At 44.0% G+C, this 27,968-nt stretch overlaps 2 protein-coding genes across 6 annotated transcripts in view; one reads left to right on the top strand and one right to left on the bottom strand.

Moving 5' to 3' along the window:
* The window catches only part of Dnah3 (dynein axonemal heavy chain 3), a 162,951-nt gene extending 161,261 nt beyond the window's left edge, over positions 1 to 1,690 (top strand). For both annotated transcript variants that reach the window (XM_075972063.1, XM_075972062.1), the window contains exon 61: positions 1,333 to 1,690. In XM_075972063.1, coding sequence (XP_075828178.1) covers positions 1,333 to 1,686 — 354 coding nt within the window. In that variant the 3' untranslated portion in view covers positions 1,687 to 1,690. The remainder of the gene's footprint in view (positions 1 to 1,332) is intronic.
* A 4,108-nt stretch (positions 1,691 to 5,798) lies between these two features.
* On the bottom strand, positions 5,799 to 27,963 carry Lyrm1 (LYR motif containing 1). Of its 4 annotated transcripts, none has more exons than XM_075972058.1 (4): positions 27,846 to 27,963; positions 13,570 to 13,760; positions 9,591 to 9,683; positions 5,799 to 6,896 (listed from the first exon to the last, which is right to left on the bottom strand). In XM_075972058.1, exons 2-4 carry the CDS (start codon positions 13,726 to 13,728, stop codon positions 6,780 to 6,782), a joined length of 369 nt encoding a protein of 122 aa, XP_075828173.1. In that variant the 5' UTR covers positions 13,729 to 13,760; positions 27,846 to 27,963; the 3' UTR covers positions 5,799 to 6,779. The 4 variants fall into 4 exon arrangements, with proteins under 4 accessions (XP_075828173.1, XP_075828174.1, XP_075828175.1 ...); XM_075972059.1 differs by having other exon boundaries at positions 13,570 to 13,864; positions 27,846 to 27,924; XM_075972060.1 differs by lacking the exon at positions 27,846 to 27,963 and adding an exon at positions 27,413 to 27,619 and having other exon boundaries at positions 13,570 to 13,864.
* Positions 27,964 to 27,968: the final 5 nt, after the last annotated feature.

Genomic DNA, 27,968 nt, shown 5'->3' with positions numbered 1-27,968 from the left:
TCCTTAGACCACTTTCTGCTCTACAGGGAGGACTCCCAGGAATCACCTCTCTGTCACTGCTGTCCTGTGACAAAACACCCCAAGCAAGGCAGGATTTGCGGAAGAAGGGCTGATTGGCTCACAGTTCCAAGTTCTAGTGCATTCCTGGAGGAAGTCAAGGCAGGAACTTAAAGACAGTGGCTCTCAAGCTTCCTAATGCTGCAATGCTCTAACACAGTTCCTCAGGTTGTGGTGAACCCCAACCATAGAATTATTTTTGTTGCTACCTTAGACCGCAATTTTGCTAGTTATGAATCATAATGTAAATATTTGTGTTTTCTGATGGTCTTGGGTGACCCCTGTGAAAGGGATGTTTGGCCCTCCAAAGGGGTGGAAACCCACAGGTTAAGCACCTCTGAAAGCAGCGCACCTACAGTCAAGGGCAGAGAGAAACACGTGGATCCTGGCCTGCTTGCTAGTACTCAGATTCTCCACTGCTCTTCCCCCTGCCCCCAAACAGGGTTTCTCTGTGTATACCTGGCTGTCCTGGAACTCACTCTGTAGACCAGGCTGACCTCAAACTAATCCCAACACTTGGGAGGCAGAGGCAGGAGGACCTCTGAGTTTGAAGCTTTCTCTACAGTCCAGGACCCAGCCCATCAAACGGTGCTGCATGCGTTCAGTGGCCTTCCCACCGCTATGAAGACAATAGAGTCCCTCACAGACATGTTCACAGGCCAGCCCAATGTAGCAACCCCTCTGAGGCATGGCTGACATATAACTACCCAGCACACCGACTCCTCAGAGCCAGCCCTTTGCATGTTCAGCTATTCTAGAAGCTGGTTCTCAGTCGGGGAAAGGCTTTAAACCACAGAAACGAGCAGATGAGGGAGGGGGACTTGATCGGGGGAGGGGGAGGGAAATGGGAGGCAGTTGCGGGGAGGAGGCAGAAATCCTTAATAAATAAATAAATAAATAAATAAAAATTACATAAAAAATTTATTCCTCCACTTCACCTCTCACCCCAGAACTGATTTATCAACTTGCCCCTGATTCAGAATCTAACCATGCATTTTCTATATTTAGGTTCCAAAAGGGAGAAGCAATTGTGTAAGGTCACGAAGTAAACAGGAGTGGCCTCCTGACTCCTAACTTTATTGCATTCTCTGTGCCCACCATATAGAACAGCAGGAAGCTGCCTAGGAACAAGACTTGGCTCACAGCTGATAAGATTCATCACAGATGCCCCAGTTCTTGGTAGAGCTGGACCTGGCAGCTAGGCAGTTCTTATTATTACCACGTGTAAGGAAACTAGTAGGTGGTTATGAGACTCACAGCTTGCCATTCTTTCAGGTAACCACACAAGAAACAGCTATGGAGAATAGCCCAGAAGACGGGGCCTACATCAAAGGGCTTTTCCTCGAAGGTGCCCGTTGGGACAGGAAAACGATGCAGATTGGAGAATCTCTCCCCAAAATTCTCTATGACCCCTTACCCATCATTTGGCTGAAGCCCGGGGATAGTGCCTCGTTCTTGCATCAGGACATTTATGTGTGTCCAGTGTATAAGACAAGTGCCCGGAGAGGGACCCTCTCGACCACCGGCCACTCTACTAACTACGTCCTGTCCATTGAACTTCCGACAGACATGCCCCAGAAACACTGGATAAACCGAGGCGTGGCCTCATTGTGCCAGCTGGATAACTGACAGCAGGGGGTCTTAAAATTGAGAGTAAACGGCATTTTATTCTCCATTGCAATATAGCCTTTCTTTCTTGAGTCGTATAGTACGAAGGTGATGATGATGCAATAATTACATCAGTGGAGCCTGAAATTTCATAGCAGCCCTATAAAGCAGGTTATTATCATTATTATTGTTACCTTTTTATGGCTGCAGAAACCAGAAGATGGGTAATTCCTCCAAATCAGATATCAGATACTTACTAGATTGGAACACAGGTAGTGTGATTCTCCACCTAAACTTTTGGTCATTTGACTTAAGCTTGCTTAGAGTTGTTGTTGTTGTTGTTATTATTATTATTTACCTTGGGTTTGGCTGTGACTGCCACACAATTTCAGTCACTGCTTTCCCCGACTGACACACGTGCACAGCCATCAAGGCCCTGTCAAAGATTTGAAAGGGCTTGAACATTTTTTTCAAGGCTCTTGGTATATTTTGTTAAGACTATTTTGTGCGGACGTGTCTGAATGTGGGTATGCACATGTGAGTTCAGGTGCCCAAGGAGGTCAGAAGAGGGCATTAGAGCTCTGGAAATGGGGTGGCAAACAATTGAGAGCTGCTCTGTGAGGTGCTGAGAACGAACCCAGGTCCTCTGCGGGAGCAACAAGCGCTCTTAACCACTGAGCCACTCCCTTCACTTGCTATATTTTAACACCTCCTACAACAACTTTAGGTGGTAAGGATTATCATCACTTCTACTTTAGTGGTGCTAATTAGGTTCCAGACAGTCCGTGGTAGAAGTTCAGCTACTGCTTGGTGCCAAGGATTGAGCCCATGGCCTCAATCACTCTAGGTGAGCACCTGCACGGAACTACAGTTCCTGGCTAAGCTTCAGCCGCTTTTCTATCAGTCACATGGATGGGCTAACTTCATCCTGGAGAGGTGAGAATAACCTATTTGTTGTTTCCCTATCGTGTGCAGGTTTTGTGCCCACGCCTTTGACTAACTTGCTCACTCCTGTGCGCTGGGAATAATTGTTCCCACCACCTGGTTGCTCAGGGAAGAGGAAAGAGCCTGCCTAAGAATAACACAGCTCTTCTGCACTGCACAGCCAGGTGGGGGTTCCCTGGCTCTTGAATCCATGTCTGTTTCACTGCCACATGCTGCCTCCGTGCCAATGAGTTGGAAGACACTAGTTCCAGCCGCATGACTGTATCCAAGGAATTTCCATCCCTAGATTCCCTCCAGAAAGAGACAAAAACATCAGATTCCTGATACTCTTCCCTGACTCTCTCGTGCAGCTTTAGGCTCTAAGTGGTTTTATTTGGGGTGTGCAGAGGGGAGCAGATGTAGGTTGTATGGTGTGGCTTTCCTGCCTCTTTGCTAGAAACAAATGCCTTGATTCAGGCCCTGTGACTTTTCCCGAATGTGGCGAGCCTCCGAGAATGAAATCAAGGTATTCCAGAAGACTCTAGTTTCAATTTCTTCATAGTGCCAAGCAAATTCTGAGATGAGCAAGCCAGCCAAGTGCCCAGAAAGAGTATGTGTATCGTAATAGAGACAGTGAGAAAGTACACTCCTACTCAAAGTAGGTCACTAAAGGGATTTTTAAGGAAAGAAATATAATCCTTGCCAATATGTAGATAAATCAGAATGAACTGATATCTAGGACTGTATCATTCCAAATATAATACAGTCAGTCATGTGAGACAGTAAGATGGTTAGGACCCAAACCCATAACTCTTGGGAGGGTAGCTCAGCCGTACTGCAGGCTGCAGAAGAGCTGGCACAAGGGACTGCTAAGAGAACAAATGAATCTTAATTATAGTTATCCAACTCCAACTTCATTCAGCGCTGAAAAGCCGAGAGAGGCAAGGGCTGGCTCATTCCTCAAGGGTCAAGGGACAGAATGTTTTTGCATGATGGATGGTATTTTTGAAATGTAAAATATTTCCTCTACTTTGAAAACAAAGATTGCCCTAAATTTGAGGTCACTTTAGTTGGGGTCAATGTGGTAATGATGTTTCCTCCTGGGAAAGGGACAATGTCCTTCAGAAATCATGGTGAATTGGAGGCTAGAGTCTTGGGCAAAGATGGTCAGAATTCAACTCATCGAGAAGCTGTAAGCTCTGCTTATAAATAGCTATCAGATGACATCAGGCAAACCTAGTGTATTATTAGTTAGGGATCTCTAGAGGAACAACACTGATAGAATGAATTAATCTCTATATATACAATAAATCCATATCTATACATATCTGTGTGTATTTATTAGAGCAGCTTACAGGCTGTGGGTCAGCTAGCCCAACAATGACTGTCTACAAATGGAAAGTCTGAGAATCCAGTAGCTGTTCAGTCCATGAGGTTGGATGGCTGTCTCAGATGGTCTTCAGTATGTGCTAGAATCCCAAAGATATAGGTTCTAAAGCCAGCAAATCAAGAGTGAGGGCAAGCAGGCAAAGAGTAAAAGCTTCCTTCTTCCATGTCCTTCTACATAGGGATCTTCCCACCTCAAAAGGGATATCTTTCCACTTCAAATGATTTAATTAAGAAAAATCCCTCAGCTGGGTATGGTGTGGCCCATGCCTTTAATCTAGCACTTGGGACATAGAGCCAGGCAGATCTGAGTTCCAGGCTGGCCTGCTTTACAGAGTGAGTTCTATGACAGCCAGGGTGACATAGAGAAACCCTGTCTCAAAAAAAAAAAAAACCAAATAAAAGAAAAAGAAAACTGCCTCATGGGTACCCAGATGCTTGGGTTTAGTTCATTCCAGACGTGGTCAAACTGACACCAAGAATGGCCCTCAGACTGATCGCCAGGCTAGTCCTTGACCTTAGGATTTTTTTAGCTATTGAGCAGTTACATTCAGTTCTGTTAGTGACAGGAAAGAATTTCATTGAAGGCGGGGACATAGGGAGGTAGTTTCTGGCTTTTGGAGACAGAATACAAGAAGTTAATGAACTTGGAGAGAAAGCGGGGGAAATGATATTGAGAGTAAGACATATAAGCTGGGCATGGTAGTGCACACCTGTAATCCTAGCATTTAAGACAGGCATGAGGACCTTGAGTTCAGTCAGGGGCAGCCTGGGCTACAAAGTGAACCTACCTCATATTCCATCCATCCATCCATCCATCCATCCATCCATCCATCCATCCACCCATCCATCCATCCACCCATCCATCCAAACATGTTATATAGTTTGACAGCAAATCAATTTTTTTTCAAGGTGCATCAGATGAGTCTGAGCCTTTTGTTGTTGTTTTTATTGAGCTCTACATTTTTCTCTGGTCCCCTCCCTTTCTTCCCCCTCCCCTTCTATCCTTTCCCATGATCCCCACATTCCCACTTTACTCGAGATCTTGTCTTTTTCTACTTCCCATGTAGATTAGAGAAAACTGATGTTTTATGTAATTGTATACACAACTTTGCAAAAGAAGCTAGATATAAAAAAATCACATTAAAGCTTCCTGTCATGTAAAAGATTCTCAAAGGTTGGCATAGCAATTAAGCAGTCTTCCACCGAGAAAAAGGTTGGTGGGAAGGGTAATTCCTAATGGTCAGTAGAGTAAGGCAAAATTGCACATAGTCAAAATCACTTTGTCTCCTTGAGTCACTTGGAAAGGGCACATGATGGAGATAGGCAAGTTGGGTCTCACTTGGTTCAGCACACCCAGTTTCTTCTGATGTCCCACTGGCTGATTACCACATGAAGTTGAATTGCTTGAGTTTACATACCCCATCTTCATGGGAGATACTTCAACATTAAGTCATTCTCCATTGGGGCAATGCTTTTACACTGAGACTTGCTAGACGAAGAAGAAACAAAGAGATGCCAGATGGCTTTTTTCCAGTTCAAGCTAGTCTGGGCTAGATCCTCAGAACAGCCAATATGCCTGCTGACACACTGACATTTCTTTCCTCGCCAAGGCCTATCACTGTATTTGTGTTGAATGCCTACATACTATTTATTACTTCACTGACGGACACAGTATACAATTTGTTCTCCCTGCTATTGCCAATCCCTGAAGTATGTTCCTTGAACATAAGAAGGATGCTTCTCCTCACACGAGGCACAGCCCTTCTGCTGTTTCTAAGGGTCACAAGCCCATTACAGAAAAGAACACAAAGAGGCCCAAATAAGTAGACATTTATCTTTATTAGTGAGGTCCACTCTCCGCTGGTGTGCAAACAGCGTGCTGTGAACTCCCACCAGACTCCACACATGCTCTCTGTCCTATTTCTGTCTGGATATAACTTGGAAGTCAGCTGGACCTTGTGCTTTTAAATTAGGTTAAAGTAGAACAGAAGAATGCAGGGTAAATGTCAAGGAAGCTTTTAGACCTAAGTGCATTTTAAGTAGTCACACTTAAGACAGGTAAACAGAACTAAGGCAGGTAGTTCCAATTATCAACAGGGAGAAGGGTGCCAGACCATATTTCCATTAAAAAAACCACATGATCATGTAATTCTAGCACTCGAGAAGCTGAAGCAGGAGGAACAACACAAGTTCAACACCAGTCTGGTCTACATAGAGAATTCTAGCCCAGCAAGTGTTACATAGAAAAACCCTGTCTCAAACACCCCCTATAAAAAAAAAAACCCAAAACAAAACAAAGTATGATCAATCCAAAGCTGCCCTTTCTAATGGGGTATATATGGAAATTACAAGAGTCAGGTGACCACAAGATGCCTATACAGAAATCACTTTTAAGCATATGAATAACTTGTGGATAAACCTCTACTAAGTATTTTGGGAGCAACAGAGTTTGGTAGCCATGTGAATCTGCAGCAACCAGTTGACCCCCTTTGATCAGTTGATGTGTGTTGAAGGGCGGTCCCAGCAACTGCCTTCAGCCTTCCTCCACAAGCCGTAGACTTGCTCCCAAGGATGACTTTGGTGAAGACTTAAGGTCCATGACCTCTAGAGGCAATGTCATTGGCTTAGGCAGCAGCAAGGCCACCAAAAATCCTAGGGATGCTCACATGTCATAGGTGAGGACCAACTCTGGAGGTCTAAAGGAAGTGTTGGTTTTGCTTCCAATCAAGAAGGGCATGTTGCCTGATTTACATTCAAAACCAAGTCCCCTCACCATTCTCAAAAGCCAATTGTCCTTTCCATTAGGAAATTTCGTCGTGAGACTGCAGATACACTGGTTTGGAAAGTTTCCTCAGTTTCTCTTGGGTTTGTAGTCTCCGGCCTCGTAGTGGGGTGAGACCCATTGGAGGCAGATGAATCTGAGTGAGAATAATGACATGAAGAATCATAATTATTAGTGCAGCTTATATTCATCGATGATTTACTGTTTCTAAGTGCTAAATCTACCACAGACTCAATGTTTATATTTCTGCATCCATTGATCTATCCTTATGATAATTTCTTAAGGAATTATAATTTTTTTTGAGACAGGGGTTAGCCCTGGCTGCCTGGCTGTCCTGGAACTTGCTCTGTAGACCAGGCTGGCCTTGAACTCCCTGCCTCTGCCTCTCGAATGTTAGGATGAAAGATATGCACCACCTGTAATTCCTGGTTAGGAATTACAATTTTTATAACTGGAAAAAAATGGAGGCTTAGAGAAATTAAATACTGACTTGTTCAAGGTTATACATTAAGTGATGGAGCTGGATCTGAAGCCAGAATCTAATTTAGAGTTTATTCTCATCTATGCCATTGTGCCTGGACATAGGAAAAGAACTACAGATCCACTCAGAAAATGGGCATCCAAAAAAAAAAAAAGCAAAAACCAAAAAACAGACGAACAAAGCTGCTTGCCTACTATGCTGTACAGTGCATGATGGGCATTGGTGCCAACTCAAATGCCCATGGAGGTAGAAAGCTGCTTACATTATGGCTGTGACAGCTAATTTTATAAGTAAATCTGATTGACCCCCAGTAAGAATCATTTCTGGGTATATGTGTGAGGGTATTTCCAGATAAGATCAGTATATGAATTCTTGGATTCAACCCACTGCCCTCTTCAATGTGGAGGGGCATCCTCTGTTCTAGTAGGGCTTGAAAAGTAAAAAGGCAAAGGATAAATTCACTTCTTGTGCTTCTTGCTCACCTTCTTTGAGCGCCGAGACACCCCATCTTCCCCTGCCTCCTCTACAGACTTCTACTTCTACCATCAGCCCCTTTGGTTCTTAGGCCTTCAGGCTCAGACTGACTTGCGCCACTGGCGTTCTCCTGGATCTTAAGCCTTCATAACTGTATGAGCCAATTCCTTACAAGAAACAGTCTCTATATATCCAGACTTGTAAAGCCTGTCTGTCTATCTGCCCACCCACCCTCTCACCCTATTCTTCCATCCATCCATCCATCCATCCATCTATCCATCCATCCATCCATCCACCCACACATCCATCCGTATGTATCTTCTGATCTCCTTCCTATTAGTTCTATTTCTCCAAGGAACCCTGACTTGTACAATGATGGCACATTCTTTTTGGTTTTTCGAGACAGGATTTCTGTCCTGGTCCTCTTATAGACCAGGCTGGCCTCGAACTCACAGAGATTCACCTGCCTCTGCCTTTCAAGTGCTGGGATTAAATGCATGTGCCAGCACTACCTGGCTAGCACATTCTTATAATAGCACACAATGCAAACATTTAGGATTGGGGTAGAGTTGTACACAAAGATGCTCAGAAGATAGGAAATAAGTAGGTAATAAAAACAGGATACCTAGAATTCCATGTATGAAGGAATGTGTGTGCACAGGTGTGTGTCAAACTAATAATATATGCCAGGTAGTGGTAGTGTATGCCTTTAATCCCAGCACTTGGGAGGCAGAGGCAGGCAGATCTCTGTGAGTTCGAGGCCAGCCTGGTCTACAGAGCTAGTTCCAGGATAGCTAGGGCTGTTACACAGAGAAACCCTGTCTCAAAACAAAAACAAAAAAACCTAATAATAAGCCGGGCGGTGGTGGCGCACGCCTTTAATCCCAACACTCAGGAGACAGAGGCAGGCGGATCTCTGTGAGTTCGAGACCAGCCTGGTCTACAAGAGCTAGTTCCAGGACAGGCTCCAAAGCCACAAAGAAACCCTGTCTCGAAAAACCAAAAAAAAAAAAAAAACCCTAATAATACATTATCAGATAATTGGCTTGAACTGATTAAATATCAAATCTCTGCTTTTCTTTTTTTATATTTATTTATTTATTTATTATGTATACAGTGTTCTCTGTGTGTATGCCTGCAGGCCAGAATAGGGCACCAGAGCCCATTACAGATGGTTGTGAGCCGCCATGTGGTTGCTGGGAATTGAACTCAGGACCTTTGGAAGAGCAGGCGATGCTCTTAACCACTGAGCCATCTCTCCAGCTCCAAAATCGCTGCTTTTCTAAGTTGAAGAGTTGAAAACTGATTATTTAAAACTTACAGTGATCTCTTCCATGAGGTGAGAATTTTTGACAATTTTCTATAACCTTTAAATATTTTGTTAACTTTTTTTGTTTTGTTTTGTTTTTCGAGACAGGGTTTCTCAGTAACTATGGAGCCCATCCAGGAACTCACTCTGTAGATCAGGCTGGCCTTGAACTCACAGAGATCCACCTGCCTCTGCCTCCCAAGTGCTGGGATTAAAGGCGTGCACTACCACTGCCCAGCATTGTTTACTTTTCTAACATTTTAAAAGCTTACCCTTTTATAATAAGGAAAATAAAAGTATTTCATAAAAATGAGTAAAGGCCCAAGTAAAGCTTTATAAACATGCACTGGTTTTCCCTCCCAACTAGTGGGAAGCTGCACAAGAAGAGACCAGATGTTCACTGGCATAGTGAATTATTGTGATACAAGGATAGCTGACTTCCAACATGCTTCCTACAGTGGGTCGCAGCTCCTTACCAAGTATTAGCCCTCATGGTATCCATTCTTAGAAATAACTGGGATGACAAGGCCAAGTGTCCGGCACCTGTTCACTGCAACCGTACTTACTGGCCTTGGATACGGAATCTGGTAATGCAGTCCGATCTCAATCCTGGCTGTGCACTCGTCTATACACTGCTTAATCAGGTCCAGGTCCGTGAGCTATTTAAGGGAAACGTAAAATGAGGCATTTAGTATCTTCATAATAGTATATAAAATATAGTACAGATGTTCTTAAACTTTTCAGTTCACTACCCAGGAAACTCAATATTGGTAAATACAATTCTCTCCTGCTCTTATCTTCCAGTTAACCTCCTTATGTGCCCCTCCAAAGTTAGTCTATGAATATATAAACCCAAATACAGAGAATTAGTCTTTTAAAATTATTTCTCATATTATTTTGTGTGTATGGTGGGGGTGTGTATGTGCCATACAGCACATACTATGGTGCTTGTGGAGTTGGTTTTCTCCTGCCTTTCGGTGGGTTCTAGGGATGGAACTCACTTGTCAGGCCTCTGTGCTCAACACCTTTACCCAAATGAACTGTCTCACTGGCCCTAGGTTTCTCTTATACAGATATCTTAATCTCTAAGTTTTGCTTTTTCAAAAAAGCAAACTTTTTCAAAGTTTGGAGCTCTTTGGGTATTCAGACATCAAGAGCCACTCTTCCTGAAGACTCTCAGAACTCCAACATAAGGCTTTATTATAATTTAACCACTTTGCTAGTGATGGGCATCCCAGCTATTTCCAGCCTTTTGCTACCATAAACAATTGCGCTATACATCTTTATGCAGTTTTTTGCTCACATACCAATGTATCTAAGATGAATTCTCACAGCAAGAATGTTATGACAAAGAGACTATATAGGTTCATGCATGTTTCATTCTCACAATATTCCCAAGTTACCGTCTATAGTTGACACCAATTTATGACCCCACTAACAATCTGCAAATTTACACCCACACCAACACCGAACAAGAGAGTTACACCCTCCCAACACTGACTTTCTAAAGTAGTGGTTCTCAATCTGTGGGTTGCGACCCTCTTGGGGGCACCACATATCAGATATTTATAATAAATAATAGTAGCAAAATTATGAAGTAGCAACAAAATAATTTTATGGTTGGGGTCAGCACAACATGAGGAAAAGGGTCACAGCACTGGGAAGGTTGAGAACCACTACTCTGAAGGAACCTGGCTTTTCAGCAAAAGTAAGACACCAGAGAATGATTTAAGTGGGAAAAGCGGAGTTTTGTAATCCTAAATCAGTCAAATTGTGATAATGTACTTTCAAGTAAAAGAGCAAGATGTTTATTTGTGTGTGTGTGGGGGGGTGGACACAAAAAACAAAACCCCAGAAAGCCAAATCAGGGAAGGGGGGAAACTTTTATTCAGGGGATGTAAAAAAAAAAAAACCAGTACACAGATCTTCTATGTTTGTGAGATTGCTTCAAGGCAGTGCCAGAATTGCATCAGCCTCAGATGACACCCAGTGTAAAGTCTGCGCCCATGTGGCTTGGAAATTCCAAGGGAGTTCTTGTCTCCGGGTGCTTGGAGTTCCAGGAACAGCAGCACAGAGAACTTAGCTGAGTCCCTTAGGGCAGAGGCTCAACTCCCTGACCTCTGTGGCCTCAGCAGCTATGCCCACACTGGGATGGATAGTTATGCTGCCATTGGTCTGCTGGGATTCAGAGCAATTAATAAGATACCTTTGGATTATTAAACTTTTAGCGCAACCAGGGTTGTTATAAACTGTTTATGTCTACAGGAGGAACTGGGCGCAGGGGGGGGGAGGGTGGAGAGAAAAGCCCTCTGACAAAGCTGTGGCTAAAGCAGCTGGGCTTCTAGAACTCGAGCTATCATCAAATGAGCTTGGGCTAGAGTTCTTCAAGTTCAGCCGCTCACGGGCTACTGCATGATGTTGTGACATGCACACACCACCCTCTGTCCCATCCTTGGCCACTCCAGGTTGAAGCTCAAGGATGATTTTGAAATAAATGAAAACCTAGTCTAGAGTAGTCTTCAGACAGCTGTGCTTGCACAGGTTTACTGGGTACATGCCACAGTATCCCCAGCACCAGGGTAGACACATGGAGTCCTCTCTGCCTTCAGCTATCAAAGACACCATCTGAGCATAACAACTCTAATACATGACACCACGAAAAAGGCCTGGTGGAAGCTAGGCAGGTGGCACATGCCTGTAATTTCAGCACTCAGAGGCAGAGGCAAGAGGATTTTGAGTTTAAAAACAGTGACTTCTGGATATGCCAGGCCTGTGGCACTCCTGAGCTCACTGCAGCTGTCCTTGCCTGTGTAAGACCTAAACCAGATCAAGCCAGTCAACATTCCATAATAGAAGGGAGGGGTGCTCACAAGGCCCTGCCCCTAGCGGAGGAGCTATTGGCAGGTTTCTACCAGAACATGAGTCAGTTCTTTTTAAGGGTGTGACCCGGGCAGGTCAGCTCTACACCTGCGAGTACTTGGGCAGCACAAAAAAGAAAAGCCATCAAGTTGGGGTGGGTAGGGTCAATCTGGGAAGAGTTAGGGGCGGACATTGTCAACATACATTGTACACGTATGGAAATTTTAAAGGTCGGGTGTGGCGGTGCACACACCTCTAATCACTGCACTGAGAGAAGAGGCTAATTGGATCTCTTTGAGTCGCAGGGCAGTTGTGGCTACATAGAGAGTCTATATATGATTTAATAAAAATATATTAAAACACTAAAAACAAAACAATAAAGCATGGAAGCTTCGGGTCTTCCTAGAAGAAAAGGTGCTTTATATTATGAGTGCTTCTTTGGTGGTGTTTGTCTTCATTTTAATTCCACTCTTTTCATCTAACCAAAATCTCTCTGAGGGACCTTATTTTGATTATTAATATTTTTATATATCCCAAATGTCTAATCTAGTGTTTGGCACTTGGTGGGATACTTGAATGAGGACTAAGAGCAAAGGGTTTCAGAGGGGCAGCAGGTGGAAGAGAAAGGTAAGGGGAGGTAGGAGGCAGGGCTTGTAAGTGGATCACTAGGCTCAGGTGAGCTCCTTTAGGTAGGTGGTCAGAAACGAAGCCTGGGCCAGGCCTGGTGGCACAAGCCTTTAATCCCAGCACTAGAAGGCAGAGGGGAATCTCTTTGAGTTTAAGGACAGCCCCAGCTACATGAGTTCCAGGACATCCAGTGCTAATCAGACCCTGTTTCAAAAAAACAAAAAACACACACACACGCAAAAGAAAGAAAGAAAGAAAGAAAGAAAGAAAGAAAGAAAGAAAGAAAGAAAGAAAGAAGGAAAGATAAGAAAAAGAAAGAAAGAAAAGGAAATAGCCAAGTCCAGGAATTCAAAAGTGGCTTCAGCACAGAGGCCGCCCTTTCGTTGGCAGGCAAGTGGCAGGAGGTGGGGTGGAGAAAACACAGCCAGAAAGACAGAGGATACAGGAGAGAAAGGCCGCAAGACTAGATTGTTTGGAAGGCATCAAGCAGAAGTGGGCAAAGAGGAGCCAGGTACTTACGGTTACCTTCCATTCTTAGTGCCAGGCAGTTTTCCCAAGGGGATAGCAGCCAGTGCTGGATGGTTTGTCAGGATGAATCCTAACCAGCTGGCTGGTGTCTGGGTATTTGGTTGTGTTAAGTAGGTAGTAGAAGCCCTATTTTCTGTGGTATCACTCTGTTGGCCACAAAGAGTTCATAGCTAAGTTACGGAAGGAGCCCATGTCTTTTTCCATATTATAAATGGGTTTATAATCAGAAGGCTTTGATTGGTTTATAAATTGAGAAAAAAGCATTTTACTGCAAACCACCCCTGGGAGTGGCTGGCCATCGGTATGTGAGGAACAGCTTTCACTGGCATGACTTCTGTCACCTGCTCACGGGGTTTTCAGAGGATGCTAAGCCATTTACCGGCTGAACTGGCAAGCCCACCCAAGCTATAGGCTGGACCCTGCCCAGCTCCGAGTGTTGGATGGGTCTTCTTCAGTTAAGGCAGGAAAGAAATGAACAAATACTAAAAGAAGGGTCTCTACTCTTACCATCTCCAGATGGGGCCTACTTACATTTTTGTTTTTCTGGAACAGTGTTCTGGCTTCATTTAGTATGTACTGTTTTTCTTTGATGGTGTCTTCCATCTGCCCTGATGCTGCCTGCCATTTCCGCGCAAGCCTGAAAATGCGTCGGTAGAGGCCAAGGACTTCCTGTCGTGTTGCGGTTGTCATCTTCAGACCCACCAGAATAGGAGGAGGAAGATCTACACACAAGTGCAGTTTGATAGTGGGCAGCCAGGCAGATGCACAGTTTTTTGAATGAAGATTTTTTAATTAGTCTAGATATAATTGTTTCTTCTTAACAGGTCTGTGGGTAGAATTACCAAAATGATGTAGTAGAAACATCAATCTCTTTTACTCTCTCCTCCCATCTTTCTGATTTTTGAAACAGAGTTGCACAAGCTAGCCCTGTTTGGCCTGGAATGTCACATATAACCCAGAGTGGCTTCAAATCATCCTGCCTCAGCCGTCTGTATCCCAGGATTATAGACCTGTCTCCGCAGTTGAAGCTTGCCTAATTGGCTGTTTTGCTATGAGCCCACTTTTACAAACACAGCAAGACAAAATTTACATTTATTTTTTAAAACCAGACTGACCAGAATACCGCAGAAATAATGATTTTAGTTTCTGTTCCGGTAAATTTACGTGCCTAGAAGGCAGATTTTAAGTGTGTTTTGTTGAGACAGGGTCTATGTGGCCTAGCTGGCCTAGAACTTGCTTGTTTGTAGAGATGGAGTCTGGATTTTAACCCCGGATCCTCCCTTCTCCACCATCAATTAAAGATAGTATTTGTTACTCATCTCTGAGCAGCAGCCACCTAGAAAGGAGGGCCTAGAGCTGCCAGTTTTCCTGAGCAGGGAGCAGGACCAGGCCTGGAAGCGTGGGCCTGTAATCTCAGCACTCAGAGGCTGAGGAAGATCATGAGTTCCAGCTAGCTTGGGATACATCTTTAAAAATACTGGCATTTTGATGAGCAGTGATGGCACACGACTTTAATCCCAGCACTTGGGAGGCAGAGGCAGGCAGATCTCTGTGAGTTCGAGGCCAACCTGGTGTACAAGAGCTAGTTCTGGGACAGGCTCCGAAGCTACAGAGGAAAAGTGGCATTTTATAACATGAAATCCTAAAATGACAGTTATCATTTTAAGACTTGGTTACCAAATAAGTCAAATAGGGTCAGTCTCAAGTCTCAGCTTTGCCCAGAGGCTGTACATCAGCAATTTCTCTTAGTTTGGAAAACATTTCTCAACACTACCTTCTTGACCAATAAGAACTATACAACTGAAGATTTTTCTTATGGCTGAAGATCTTCTGACCACTCTGCCTTTTTCTATGAACACCAATTTTAGTTCCAGTGGGTGTGGCCAAATGAGAACTGACCTAAGCATACACCTTCTTAAATTCTTGCTACTTTTATTTTTATGAAGTATTTTTTTTTATGAAGTATTTTTGAGACAAAAAGACAGAATAATGTGATAGCTAAATACAATAAGCTATGAAGAACAAATTATGGAGACACTTAATGCCCCCTCCACCTTGGACCCCTGCTAAATAATCAATCAATTCTCTCTCCTTCCTTCCCTTTTCTTTCTATCTTTCTTTCTTTCTTTTTTTTTTTTTGAGACAGGCTCTCACTATGTAAACCAGGCTGGCTTTGATCATAGAAAGTTGCCTCTTTCTGCCCAGGGTGCTAAGATTAAAGAGTGTATTACCATGCCAGGTGCAGCGGCCCTCTTTTCTTCTCTTGGTGAAAACACCACTATTCTGACTGCTGCTTACCATTGTCATGAATCCTTTATATTTATTATACAAGAGTTTTTTTTTCTACAAGTTTAGAACTTCATATAATAGGTTCTTCAAATTGTATAGTTTTTGTTTTTGTTTCCTATTGAACTTGCAAGACTCATCCACATTGCCACACTGAGCATCATTGCTGCAAGTCACTCCACTCTACAAAAATTCCCGATGCACTTGTCTATTCTGTTAATGGGCAATTTTGTTGGTGGTTTTTTTTTTTTTTTTTTTTGAGACAGGCTGGCCTCAAACTCTGAGATTCACCTGCCTCTGCCTCCCAAAAGGCTGGGATTAACAGCATGTGCCATTACCACCTGGCTTGATGGGCATTTTTATAACTTATGTAAAACTTCAGCCTATTTCTTTCTTTATGTTTCTATCTGTAAAAATTGAGTGAGAAATATCAAAAAAAAAAAGACGAGTCCTTGGAGTTCTTCGTCTGACTGAGAACGATGACTACTATGTTGTCTTGGACACGAGGGAGGACAGGCTGGGAAGACAGGTCTGGGAGTAAGCAGCAGGGCCAGGTACTTGAACACATCCACGAGTCCAGAGATTTTTTTTTTCAAACAGGCTTATCAGGATTGGGGAGGAGGCTGAGGGCTGCCACTTAGGCACATAATCCATTTCCAACTCCCTACCGGGGCTGAAATACAATAGGATGGTCCTTAGCTCTTAAGAATCCCAGTGGCTATAGGCTGCTGGGAGCAAGATTGGGTATGTGTATCTACACATTCCAAGCACCTTCAAGGAAAGCACCTTACAGAGATTTCTTCCTTGAAGATGACTGCCCCTCCTTTTGTACTGGACCCTGGTGACTTTTCTTGAGCAACAAGGAGTGAACCAAGGCTTAACCAGTTGATGAAAAGCTTGAAAACACCACTTCTCCCGACCCAAAAGTTTAAAGAACCAAAGTTACGCACAACACCATCAATGACGCTTCACAGAAAAAAGGCTTAAAAGGAATTCATAAAAACCAGTGAGAACATCGTGGGGTAATAAAAACCCAGATGAGATGATGACATTTTTCCTGGTAGGGAAGCAGGTTTCTGAGTTTCTGGCTCTCCCGAAAACTCCATGGTTTCATCTGAAAATACGTGAGTCAGTTCCTGTGAGGCGCAGTAGCACAAACTAACGATGGCTTTACTTCCCTGTCACTAACAGATGAAACTTCCCTGACTTTCAGACGCTGGCAGAGGAAATCAAAGGTCAAACGTATTAAAACCCTAGCAAATTTCTCAAAGCCTGACTTTAATTGGTTTTCTTTTACTACTCTAAGAACTCTGATCGTAAACCATAACATGACACACAAGACCTGCAATTAGGTTGCTCAGGGTAAGGAGTGCTAACAACTGACACTTAATAAGACTATTTTGAAAATACTTTAATTAGTGTGTGTTTTGTAAAAACGAATCCGGAAAGATAGGTAGGTGAAGAGTCTCTAACATCAGGTGACCCAGAAAACCCAAGTCACACAAACTGCCAGAGAGAAAAGTCAAAAGCTGTCTTTACTACTGAATATGTGAACAGGTCTAGCCTATCACTTCTAAGTCTTGGAAGGAAAATCAAAAAAAGAGAATGCATCTTTTGTCATTTTGTTACTGGGTTTCTATCAGTTCTTTGCAGGGACCACTATGATCCTCTTGACTTTGGGGGCATACCCATGCTGCTCCCTCTTCACTAACTTTTCTTTTTTAAATAAAGACAAGGTCTCACTATACAGCCTTAGTGAGAAAATACCAAGAAAAATACCCTAGGTAAACGAGGCTGCCATGCGACTCAGAGTTCTACCTACCTCTGCTTCCTACATGCTGAGCTTAAACAGGTGTCACAACGCCTGACCTGATTTTTTTTTTTTTTACTTGACCAATTTCTGTTCATCCTTTAGCTCCTCATGGAAACATGGATATCTCAGAAAATCCTTCATGCTCCCTGGTCTCTCCTGAGCCACACACACTGGGTTAGGAATGATCAGAATCCTGACAGTTGTTCTTTCTAGGCCTCATCACTCAAGTTCTGGTTTGTTAATGTCTATTTTCCTCCAGTGGACTCTAATCTTTATGGGACAGTTATTACAACTATCTTTTATTTACTGCCAAATCCTCTGTACCTAGGAAGCTTCCATACTAGAACTTCAACAAATGTTTCCTGAAAGCACGAAATATTTCATGCTACAGAAAGCTTTAGATTCTCAAACTGAGTCAGTTACATTTTAAAAAAATTAAAGTGCTTTCTTTTGGGTTTTTTCTCTTTGTTCTTAGAAAGCAATGCACTTATACAGGTTGCCATGGTTGCCATTTCCTGAAGGTTTCCTTACCCAAGGACTTAACGGCTTGGGACCAACAACCTTCTCAGGATTAATACAATACAACAGCCTTTATCCTTACTTACTGGTTGGTCAAGAGTTGATTGGCTACAGTAGTGAATTCTGCGGGGATTCCCCTTAAGGACTATTTGGTTTAGAAGTCAGAACTTTAAATGGTCAGGAAGTCTAATCTTAAGGAATTTCTTTAAGTTCTATGACATTTATTCTTGACACTACTTGAAATATTTGCTCCTTTTCATCTCTTTAACTTCCAAATCCCAGGATGGAAGAGGAACAAAAGTGTATGTGATGGAGTAGTTGTGACTTGGAGGTGGCTTCTTTTGTAAAAAGTCATACTGCCTGCGCACGCAGAGCACGGCGATGGAATGCATTACTGAGTGCATATTCTATACAAGTCTGACACATTTTCAGAGAAGGCCCTAGTGCACATATCTCAAAATATGATTGTACAGGTGATTTTAGATACATAATAAATTTATTAGTTGTCATTAATATATACTGGAATGACCCATCACACCCATGAAAAAGATTTTTTTGTGTGATTTAGGTAGGCTATGAATAAATGTATCCAGAAAAATCCAAACCAGAGTACTGTATGCATACCTATAATTCCGACATTCAGAAGCTGAAGCAGGAGGACTGCCCTAAGTCTCGGGCCAATCTGTGCTACAGTGTGAGTACCAGGTCAGTCAAAGGTACATAGTTAAGCTTGTCTTGGCTCACCCTTCCACTCAAATGCCTCTTTCCTGATAATTATCGCTCCTCACAAGAGGTACCTATTCACTACCAACTATTCCCAGAGGACTCTCTCCCTAGGGCCTAGCATAAGCCACCACTGATTGCTCTTCTGCAGTTATTTTGCGTCTTTTTTGTCCTAGATTTTTCTGCTAACTCCCGAAGAGCAGGAACTTTGTCTTGTTCATTACAGTAACAATAGCTACATTTGCTTTGCATTTACCTGGCTTCCCACTCTACAAGGTGCTTTCCATACAACTCTGTGAACATCATAGCAATTCTGGAGGCAGCTGGTACTTCTCAGTCTACAAAGGAAGACCCTGATATAAAGAGAGATTAAGAAGTGTGTCCAAAGTCATACAGCTAGAAATAGGGAGGGCCAGTATTCAAACCCTACAATCTGCAGTAAGAGCCCAAGTTGTTAGTAACTAAATAAGCTGCCTGATCTTGATAAATTGTTATTGGACATCTGTTGCATGCTTTAAAGGGCTTAGTAATTATAACAAAGGAAGCTAAACAATTCCATTAAAAGAAGCCATATAATTCTATTATCTTCCCATACAAAGAGCTATGGAAGTGAGTATTTTGGACCTTAGTATGTTTTATAAAATATCCAGTTGCCCGTTACTTCTTTAAAAGCCTTTAATGCACCAATTCCCTTAAGAGTAGACTGTGCCCCTGGTTGAAATGTTCTGCTCTTCAGTTCTCTGTGATAATCCCTCCGAGTCCAAGGGAAGCTGGCATCGCAGAAGAGGAAAATGAAGACTCAGGGCACTGTTGCAATCCTGCAGGCCTTATGTCCCCTCTGCCAAGGAGCCCATTTATTGATCCACCCAGCGTTTACTGGATATGCCCACCATGTCATGACCATGTGGGTCTGGGGATATCTTATCTTCTAATGGTAGAGGCAGTAATGTGTTTTGAATGAAACAATCAGAAATGGAAGACCTTTGGGGGGTCAATATATTTGGCTGGAGCTCTGAATGGCATGAAGGAGACTAATAACAGGAAGTTAAGGGAGAGTGGTGTAGGGAAGGGGGCAGCAGGAGCAAGGCTCTGGGGTAGGCCAAGGGCAAAGTTAATGTGAATGCAAGTGAGGACTTGGTGGGGGCACAGTACAACACAATTCAGCACTGATAGGAGAGCAGGCCTGGGAAGAAGTCTGCAGTCAAAAGGAAAGGGAGACACTGACGTCTGTGGAGCGAATGGGAGCAACAAGGTCTGCTTTACATTGTTAAACGTGCTGGAGCCCAGCGGTACCATAGCTACTTAGCCTTCCCTCACTCTCTTTTCATTGTTCAAGACAGGGTTTCTCTGTGTAACAGCCCTAGCTGTCCTGAACTAGTTCTGTAGACCAGGCTGGCCCCCACCTCCCGTGTGCTGGGATTAAAGGTGTGCACCACCACTGCCGAGCCCAGCTCTCTTACAGAGGTTGAAATGTCACATTTGCCTAATGTCACTCGAGTGACAGGAGAGTCAAGATGAAGAGCCTCAAAAGTTGAGTGATTTTTTTCCTTGTCTGACCACAAGCTTTTCTGTTTTAATTTTGGAGTCAGTAATGGGGACTTACAATGGGCAGTGATCAATCAAGAAATAAACAAAACACCTGAAACCATGTGCTCATTTTGCTATTGGTTGTAAAGGATTTGAGTACAGTCAAGGGACCTGGGGAGGCTCCAGAAACATCCTCTGAGTCATGCCTAGGCCCTGGGTGTGTTCCAATCTAGTTTACAGACAGGTTTGTTAGCGCGAGGCCTCATCAGCTTCACCGTTTCATCTCTGGAGTACTTCGGAAAGCTCACTGCAGCACCAACATTAAAGAGTTTAAAAAAGAGTCTGTGTATGTGTGTACCTGAGTGTGTGAATGTGCACAGAGTGAGTGCAAGGTCAGAAGAGGAATGGGATCCCCTGGACTAGATTTAAGGGTGGTTGTGAGTTGTGTGGCTGCTGGAACCAAACCCAGGTCCTCTGCAAGGGCATTGCTTTTAACCCAACATTTCTCCAGTTCCCATTGAGGAGTTCAAAAGACAGTTTCCCTTCTGCAGATGAAGTTTATAGAAGTATGACTCTGGTCTCAAGAATGTCAAAATTCCAGCTACCGGAGTCTCTGAGGCTTTGCTTTCCTGAATAAAAACTGCTGCAGCAGAAACAGAAGGAACAAAAAGGAAAAGGAGAAAGGGCCAATCAGTCTAACTTTCAAGCCCTATGAGGTAAAAAGAAAAGTCTATTCCATTTCTTCTTCTTTTCTTTTTTCTTTTTTTGGTTTTTGTTTTTGGAGATAAGGTTTCTCTGTGTCAGAGCCCTAACTACTGAACTAGCTCTTGTAGACTAGGTTGGCCTCGAACTCACAGAAATCCACCTGCCTCTGCCTCCCAAGTGCTGGGATTAAAGGCGTGCGCCACCACTGCTTGGCCTATTCCATTCTTTTAAGAAAGACCTGACTCTAGGATTTATTATTTTTCCCCTCATCACAGCACATTAGAATCAAAACTTCCCTCTCCATAACTTGGGGTGGGGCTGGGGAAGGCTGTGAAATTTATCCAGATGAAACCAGTTCTGCTGCTCTGCCTCTTTAGGTAAGGCACCCCTATGTGCCTTGTGAAGCCTCCAAATCACACAACCAAAATATCCTCTTTTTTGCTCACCTGCTGCTTTCTCTGCCTATCTCTTGGTCTCCTATCATGGCCTCTTTCTAATGCAGGGACCATGGCAGTGTCCCTGGGCACATCCCTCACAGATACCCACCACACTCTAATTTTATTTATTTTGTGTGTATGTACGTACATATGGTGGCACATGCATACCGATGTGCACGTGGAAGTCAGAGCACAACTTGTGGGAACCAATTCTCTCCTCCATGTACATCCTAGGGACAGTACTCAGGCTGTCAGGTCTGGTGGCAGGAGCCTTTACACACTGAGCTGGGTTTCTATCTGAATGGACCTTTCTTTTTTCATTGTTTGTGACTGTATGGGGAAAGGCGGTGAAGGCATGAGGACCAGAGAGTCCGTTCCTTACACTTCTAGGCCTGATACACAATTGGGACATGACAAAGAATGGTTCATCAGCAATATTCATTCTCATCCTGAGATATATATGATAGCATCTGGAGAACAGTCCCAATTAAGGTCCCAGAGCTTGGGCCAGAGATGGCTCAGCAGGTGAGAACACTGCTGTACAAGTCTGACAACCCAAACCTGATCCCTGGACCTCCCATTGAGGTGAGAGGAAAGAACGGACTCCACAAAGCATCTTCCAGTGTCCACATACGTGCTATGGCTTGCATATGCTCCAACCCTACCACATTCTAGTAAACTAATTTTAACAAAAAGCTCTCAGGGCACCGAAAACAATTCAGTGCTGTTTGGGGGGAGGCTTATAGTTCTAAAGAGAGTACTTTAAGGCTTATACCTATGATACAACCCTCACCTCTTTTTTTCCTAAGACAAGGTTTCTCTGTCTGTCCTGGAGCTCACTCTTTAGATCAGGCTGGCTTTGAACTCAGAGTTCTGCCTACCTCTGCCTCCTGAATGCTGGAATTAAAATGCAGTTTTTTGTTTGTCTGTTTGTTTGTTTTGAGACAGGGTGTCTCTGTTATGTAGCTCTGGCTGTCCTGGAACTTGCTATGTTCTGGCTGGCCTTAAACTCACAGAGATCCCCCTGGCTCTGCCTGCCTCTTGAGTGCTGGGATCAAAGGTGTGCAGCACCATTTCCAGCCCTGAAATGCCTTTGATAATGCCCAAATAATCACTTTCACTGGGTTCAGCCTGAGCCTCAGTTTCTTAAGAGCATACAAGAGTTTCTTCTTTGGCAGCACTAGGGATTGCACATGCAAAGCCTTGCACACACAGGGCATACACTTCAATACTGAATTATGTCCCTCAGTGTCCTTTTACTTTTCATTTTGAGGTACAGTCTCACCAAGTTGCCCAAACTGGTCTTGAACCCAAGAAGAGCCCTGAACTTTTGCTCCTCAGGGGCAGCTGAGATCATAGGTTTGTACCACCAAGCTTTACTGGTGCCTCGGTCTCTTAAAATATAATATGCAACCACAGAACATTTTTCAGAATTGTAAGGATTATTTATGAGCTACTCCATTAAAACACTTAGCACTAGGAAGTAACCGCACAAGCTACCTGAATAGGAGGAAATTCGAGTAGTGAGGCCTTTTATCTATGGTAAGCTCTGTCTGCAGAGAATGGAAAAGTATGTAACCTGTTGGTGAATTCGTTGCTTTGTGGTAATAATGGATTTTCCTAAAGCTATTTCCCTCTCATCATTAATAATCCCTGTGCAGTAAAGGGCTATTGTTCTTGGGTATGAGTAAATAACCCTGCTGGAGACACTGCTTATCTCCAGACCGCAACGTGTGCTTCTTACTGGAAATGTAATGCAGGTGCCAACACTAAGCTTTCCTTCCTATGTCTCTTCCTTTATCTCTTTCTAGCTCTTTACTGTCAGTGCTCTTTTCTCCTGGGGCTTTTCTAGTCCCTGCTTTTTCGTCAGACACTGATACACTGAATGACTTTATTGTCACAATTGAACAATCTTCAAGCCAAACTGTGCCCCACAGGTCCCTGGTCCCACACACACACAAACACGCACACACACACACACACACACGACTGTTTCCTGTCCTAGATTTAGCTTTTGGTTATTAGAATCTGAAAAGGGAAGTGATACCACATAGTTGTGCAATTCTCAGGATACGTTCATTCGGTGTACTTCATACCACAACAATTCTCTGAAACAGCATTTTTTTATACAAAAAATTACAAGAATATGGCGTATAAGAGATGGGCTCAGGGAAGGAGGTAGATAATACAAAGAGAAAATGAAATTAGGTTAGATCCTAAAACATGGGAAATCATCAGAACAAAGGGGAAATTTAAAATATTCATACCAGAAAAATTTCTAAAAGAGCTACCCTAAACAAAGCAATAGGCGGCAAACGTGTACCCTAAAGGCAGATGTTCTTTGATTGCGGATAGTGCTGGGTCCTGACTGGGACCGGCCTGGGAGCTGCTGACCAACACTGGGACTATTTCCAGCTCAGGAACAGATTAAAATTCAAAGTATAGTTTGTATCATTTTCACATCATTAAAAAATTGAAATTATTTTTCTGTTGGGAACCATCAGTGTATCATGACAACCCTGGATTATCTGCATACATAAGAACAACCCAAAATTGCAAGAGAGAGAGATTAATCAACCAAGCAACTTATACTTTCCTATTCAAGGCAGAACTTCTAAGTGGAAATCAATTTATTGTTCCTCATTTCAAAATAAATGGGTATATTATTCTTCACTAAAATGTTACACCAGAATGCTGGGATTATAGGCACGTGCCAGCATATTTTAAGAACAAAGACAAGGGTTAGCCAGAGGCCTTTTAGTTACCCAAAGTCAGCTGTGTGAGAGATACATGGGAGGCCTGGGAAGAAGCCAATGTTAGAGACTCATTCATACTATTCTAGCAAGTATCGTCAACCCTTCATAGCAAGTAGGGAAGTCAGAGCGCCCGAGCAGTAACTTAAATTCCTGTTTTGTAACATTCTTCTAAGAAACTGGTTAGAAAACTGCAAAAAAGCATTGGTGGATGCAGGGCGTGGTGTCGCACACCTTTAACCCCAGCACTCAGAAGTTCAAGGTCAGCCTTTTACAGAGCAAATTGTAGGTCAGCGAAGGCTACGGAGAGAAACCCTGTCTTAAAGCAAAACAAACAAACAAACAAACAAAAAGGGCTTTGGGGGACAACACTGGGCACAGCTGGAGATCTGCTGCACCTGACTCTACACCCAACTATTAGAAACCTAACAGTATTATGCATGGGGGACCATGTTTCCAGAACATTCTCCAAGGACTCTCTAGTTATCAAATGAGCAGCTTTATTTGTAGGACCCAAGAGCTTTTTGTTTTTTTAAATTGTTTTTATTGAGCTATATATTTTTCTCTGTTCCCCCCCCCACCCTTCTACTCTCTTCCATAGTCCCCATGCTCCCAGTTTACTCAGGAGCTCCAAGAGCTCCTTACTGGGCTGTTTCGAGAGCAGGAACAATGACTGCCTGGCTTTATTTGTGCGGAATGATTGGCACCCACAGTTCTTAAATTCTGTCAGTGCTTCAATCCAACACTAAACAAAAGAACTTTCTATGATCAAACTCTTCCATCTGTTCTATCCAACAGGGCAGAGACTAGCCACACACAGCTACTGGACATCTGGAATATGTGTTGAAGGAACTGTTATTTAGTTGCATGTGACTAGTAGCTACATATGGATAGCACAGTTAAGTCAATTACAAATCAAATGTCGCTTTGGGAGTGGGTGGCCGACTTGGGACATAAGACACAAAGGGCAAGCTTTGGCTGCAGCCGTGTAGGGCTCTCTAGGAACTTCAGACTGGTGGTGTTAGACTGTCCAGTTTTTCAAATGAAGCCAACAATCTGGATTCCGATGTTCAAGTTTTAAAAACTGGCAAGCAGATTTAGAAAAAAAAAACCAAGAATTTAAATCATGCTTCAGACTGAACAATGGTTGCAGCCATTATCTGTCTTGCCAGCCTGCAACTTTTAATCTAGGCCAACCCTATCAGCTCAAAGAGAAGGACCTTTTCCAAGGCCACCCTATTAGCTGCAGATGCAAGAATGAAACCCAGGCCTTCTGATTCTGCTGATGCCCTTTCCATTGGGATTCACTACAATGGCAGTGCCATCTGCAGAGCAGGGACAGAACTCCCTTTGAAGGCCTCCCAAAGCTGTGAACCAGCTAGCTCCTGTAACCAGTGGAGGGCTGGGACACCAGCTCAGCCTCTAACCCTTTGACTTACAATTTGTCCTGCCTACAAAATGTGCTAAGGTAAAAACAGAACAGAAACTGTGGCATCCATGCTGAGAGGGAGCTCCTTCCAGAGGGCCAGGACCCAGAGGTGGGATATCCCAGAGATCTAAGATAGAACTAAACATAAATGAGGGGGAAAAGTCAATGAAATGATCCCTAAGGATATTCTGCTATATTCATAGAGGCTTCATCCAGCAACTGATGAAAACAGATGCAGACCCACAGCCAAACACTAGGCAGAATTCTGGGAATCCTGCAGAAAACGGGGAGGAAGGATTGTAGGACCCAGTGATGACAAGGGTACAAGAAAATCCACAGAACGAACAAACTCAGGCTCATAGGGGCTCAGAGAGACCAAATGACAACCAGAGAGCCTGCCTGGGATTGATCTAGGTCTTCTGCATATGTGACAGTTGTGCAGCTTGGTTTTCTTGAGAGACTCCCTAATAGGAAGAGTAGGGGATGTCTCTGTGTTGCCTGCGTTTGGGACCCATTCCTCCTATAGGAGTGTCTTATCCATCCTTAATAGAAGAGGAGGGGCCTAGTCTCACTTGATGTACCACGGGATGCCTGCCTATATCCGAAAAGAAACAGTAGAAGAGGAGTGGATGGGGTCTAGGGGGAAGCTGGGTGGGGGAGGAGGGAGGAAACAGGAAGAGGGGAAACTTTGGTTGGAATGTAAAAACAAACAAGGTTGAGCAGAGCCATGAGTGGTGGCCCACACTTTAATTCCAGCACTCTCAGGGCAGAGGCAGGTGGATCTCTTTGAGTTTGAGGCCAGCCTGGTCTAAAAGAGTGAGTTAAGTTCTAGGACAGCCAGGGCTGTTACAGAGACCTCTGTCTCAAAAACACAACAACAACAAAAAAAAAACAACAAAAGAATTCTAAGACTAGTGTGTCTTATAAGGTGTTCCTACCCAGATACAGTAAAATTGTTGGACCCCATGGGCAAGTCTCTGTATTAGGAGCCACGAAGATACAACAAGGAAGCAGTCTTGGGAAGACAAACGTGTGAACCAATGTTTAGCAAGAAATCAGATAATGCACATATATTATTGTATACAAGTCCAAAAGCACCGACAGCTGAGAGAGCTGAAAGATGGAGTCAGGCCTTCATGGGATGACTCGTTGATCGTGAGGGCTGATCCTATTGTTTGAGGTGTTACTGTTTTTGAGCTTCCTATTGGCTTCTACCCCTTCTGGGTGGTCTTTAAAATGTGAGAAGGCCTAAGGAAGTCATGAACCCCCCTGTCTACTTCCTATTCCTAGCTCTACGTTTGTTATCTCCACTCATGACTTTTATTCCAACTTGGGTACCTCATTTCTGGACATCTTTAATCGGGCCGTAAAATGACTTTCGCAATACGCTCAAGAGAGCTTAAGCTATTCCTTTTCAAACTGTTTTCTCTAGGGAGACATCTCTGGTTCCACCCTCTCCCACACACTTCATATCCAACTCAGCAGTCAGTCCGGCATGCGCAAGCTCCCAAATAAATTCTGAATCAATTTTCTTTATCCAACACCACTGCCACTTCTTCCAGGGCATCAGCAACAGCCTCTTACTAGGTCTGACTGTCTTCTCTATCCAGAAGCAATTTCAAAAAATATAAATAAGCTCCGGTCAATCACTATGCTTCAGGAAGTGGTAACACAAAGGCCAAACCCAAGAAAGGCTTCAATCTTTTCTGCCTTTTGTTCCCAGAGTTATCCCTTTGGGACTTTTCTCCACCCTGACATCTTCTCCCGTTCTCTCTCCCTCTTAAACCCCGAAAAGGCCTTCTCTCCACTCCGTCCAGCCTTCGGGGCATTTACTTATCTTCGTGCTCATTTACTTATTAAAGATAAGTTCAGGACAAAGCTTCCTTCTTTTTCTCGTTTGCTCACTGTACTGAAACCAGCCTTCATTGTCACCTGAAGTCTGACTCCTACATCCGGGTTCGTTTGGGTGGCTCTTCATAAGGCAGGCACTTCTTCAGCCTCCTAGAACTGCCCCTGTCGCCTTCCATTTACATTCTAAAAGTCTGAAGGGTCCCATGCCAGGTCTCGCCCACGTGCCACTTCCCTTAGGCAGGTCTCCCGAGGCCAGCAGCGATGACACTGAGCCGCCCTCGCGAGGCTGGGGTCACACAGGCGCGGTCTCCTAGCAACCCCACACCCTCACCTCATCTCTGCTCCAGGGGAGCCAACCCCTTTCCCCAGTCCCCCGCGACTGGAGCCGGCGTCTCCATCCTTACACTCACTCTGCGTCAGTCCTGCCTTCCCCCACCCACAGGAGCGGGCTGGGAGGAGGCGGTGCCAGGAGCTCTGCCGAGCCTCGGCCACACTGAGCTCCATCCAGCCAGTCCGGTAGGCCAGGCCGGGCCAAACCACCGGACGGACCGCTGTGGGAGCATGAGGCCCAGGTCAGAGGTCGTCTCAAACCGCCCCAAACTTCCAGCTCTAGACCACTCCCCGCCGCACTCAACAACAGCCAACCTCTCCCTCCTGCTTTCCCCTTCACTCCTTCGTTAGCCCCTTCCCCCATTTCCAGTTAGAAAATGGCCTGGCCCAGCTCCTCTTAGCCCACCCTCCGCAGCTCCCCTCCTTGCCCTTACTTGGAGACGGCTTCGGACGTCTTCGTGTACGTCGTGACGTTACCCGCCTCGCTCCCGTCCCCGCCCCTCTCCCATTCTCTCTCTCCTGGAGCCAGCGGCCGGCGGGGTTACCGGAAGTGATGA

This window comes from Microtus pennsylvanicus, chromosome 5 (genome assembly GCF_037038515.1).
Source record: "Microtus pennsylvanicus isolate mMicPen1 chromosome 5, mMicPen1.hap1, whole genome shotgun sequence".
Lineage (NCBI taxonomy): Eukaryota > Metazoa > Chordata > Mammalia > Rodentia > Cricetidae > Microtus > Microtus pennsylvanicus.
The sequence above is the reverse complement of the archived record's forward strand: the minus strand, read 5'-3'. Positions and strand labels throughout refer to the sequence as shown.

What these genes read in the sequence shown, in the direction of transcription:
- Lyrm1 (XM_075972058.1), bottom strand. Translation starts at nt 13,728, where the DNA reads ATGACAACCGCAACACGACAGGAAGTCCTTGGCCTCTACCGACGCATT. An exon ending in TGTTCCAGAAAAACAAAAAT is followed by an intron (nt 9,684 to 13,569) that starts GTAAGTAGGCCC and finishes TCCCTTAAATAG; the next exon opens with CTCACGGACCTGGACCTGAT. An exon ending in AGATTCCGTATCCAAGGCCA is followed by an intron (nt 6,897 to 9,590) that starts GTAAGTACGGTT and finishes ATTCTCACTCAG; the next exon opens with ATTCATCTGCCTCCAATGGG.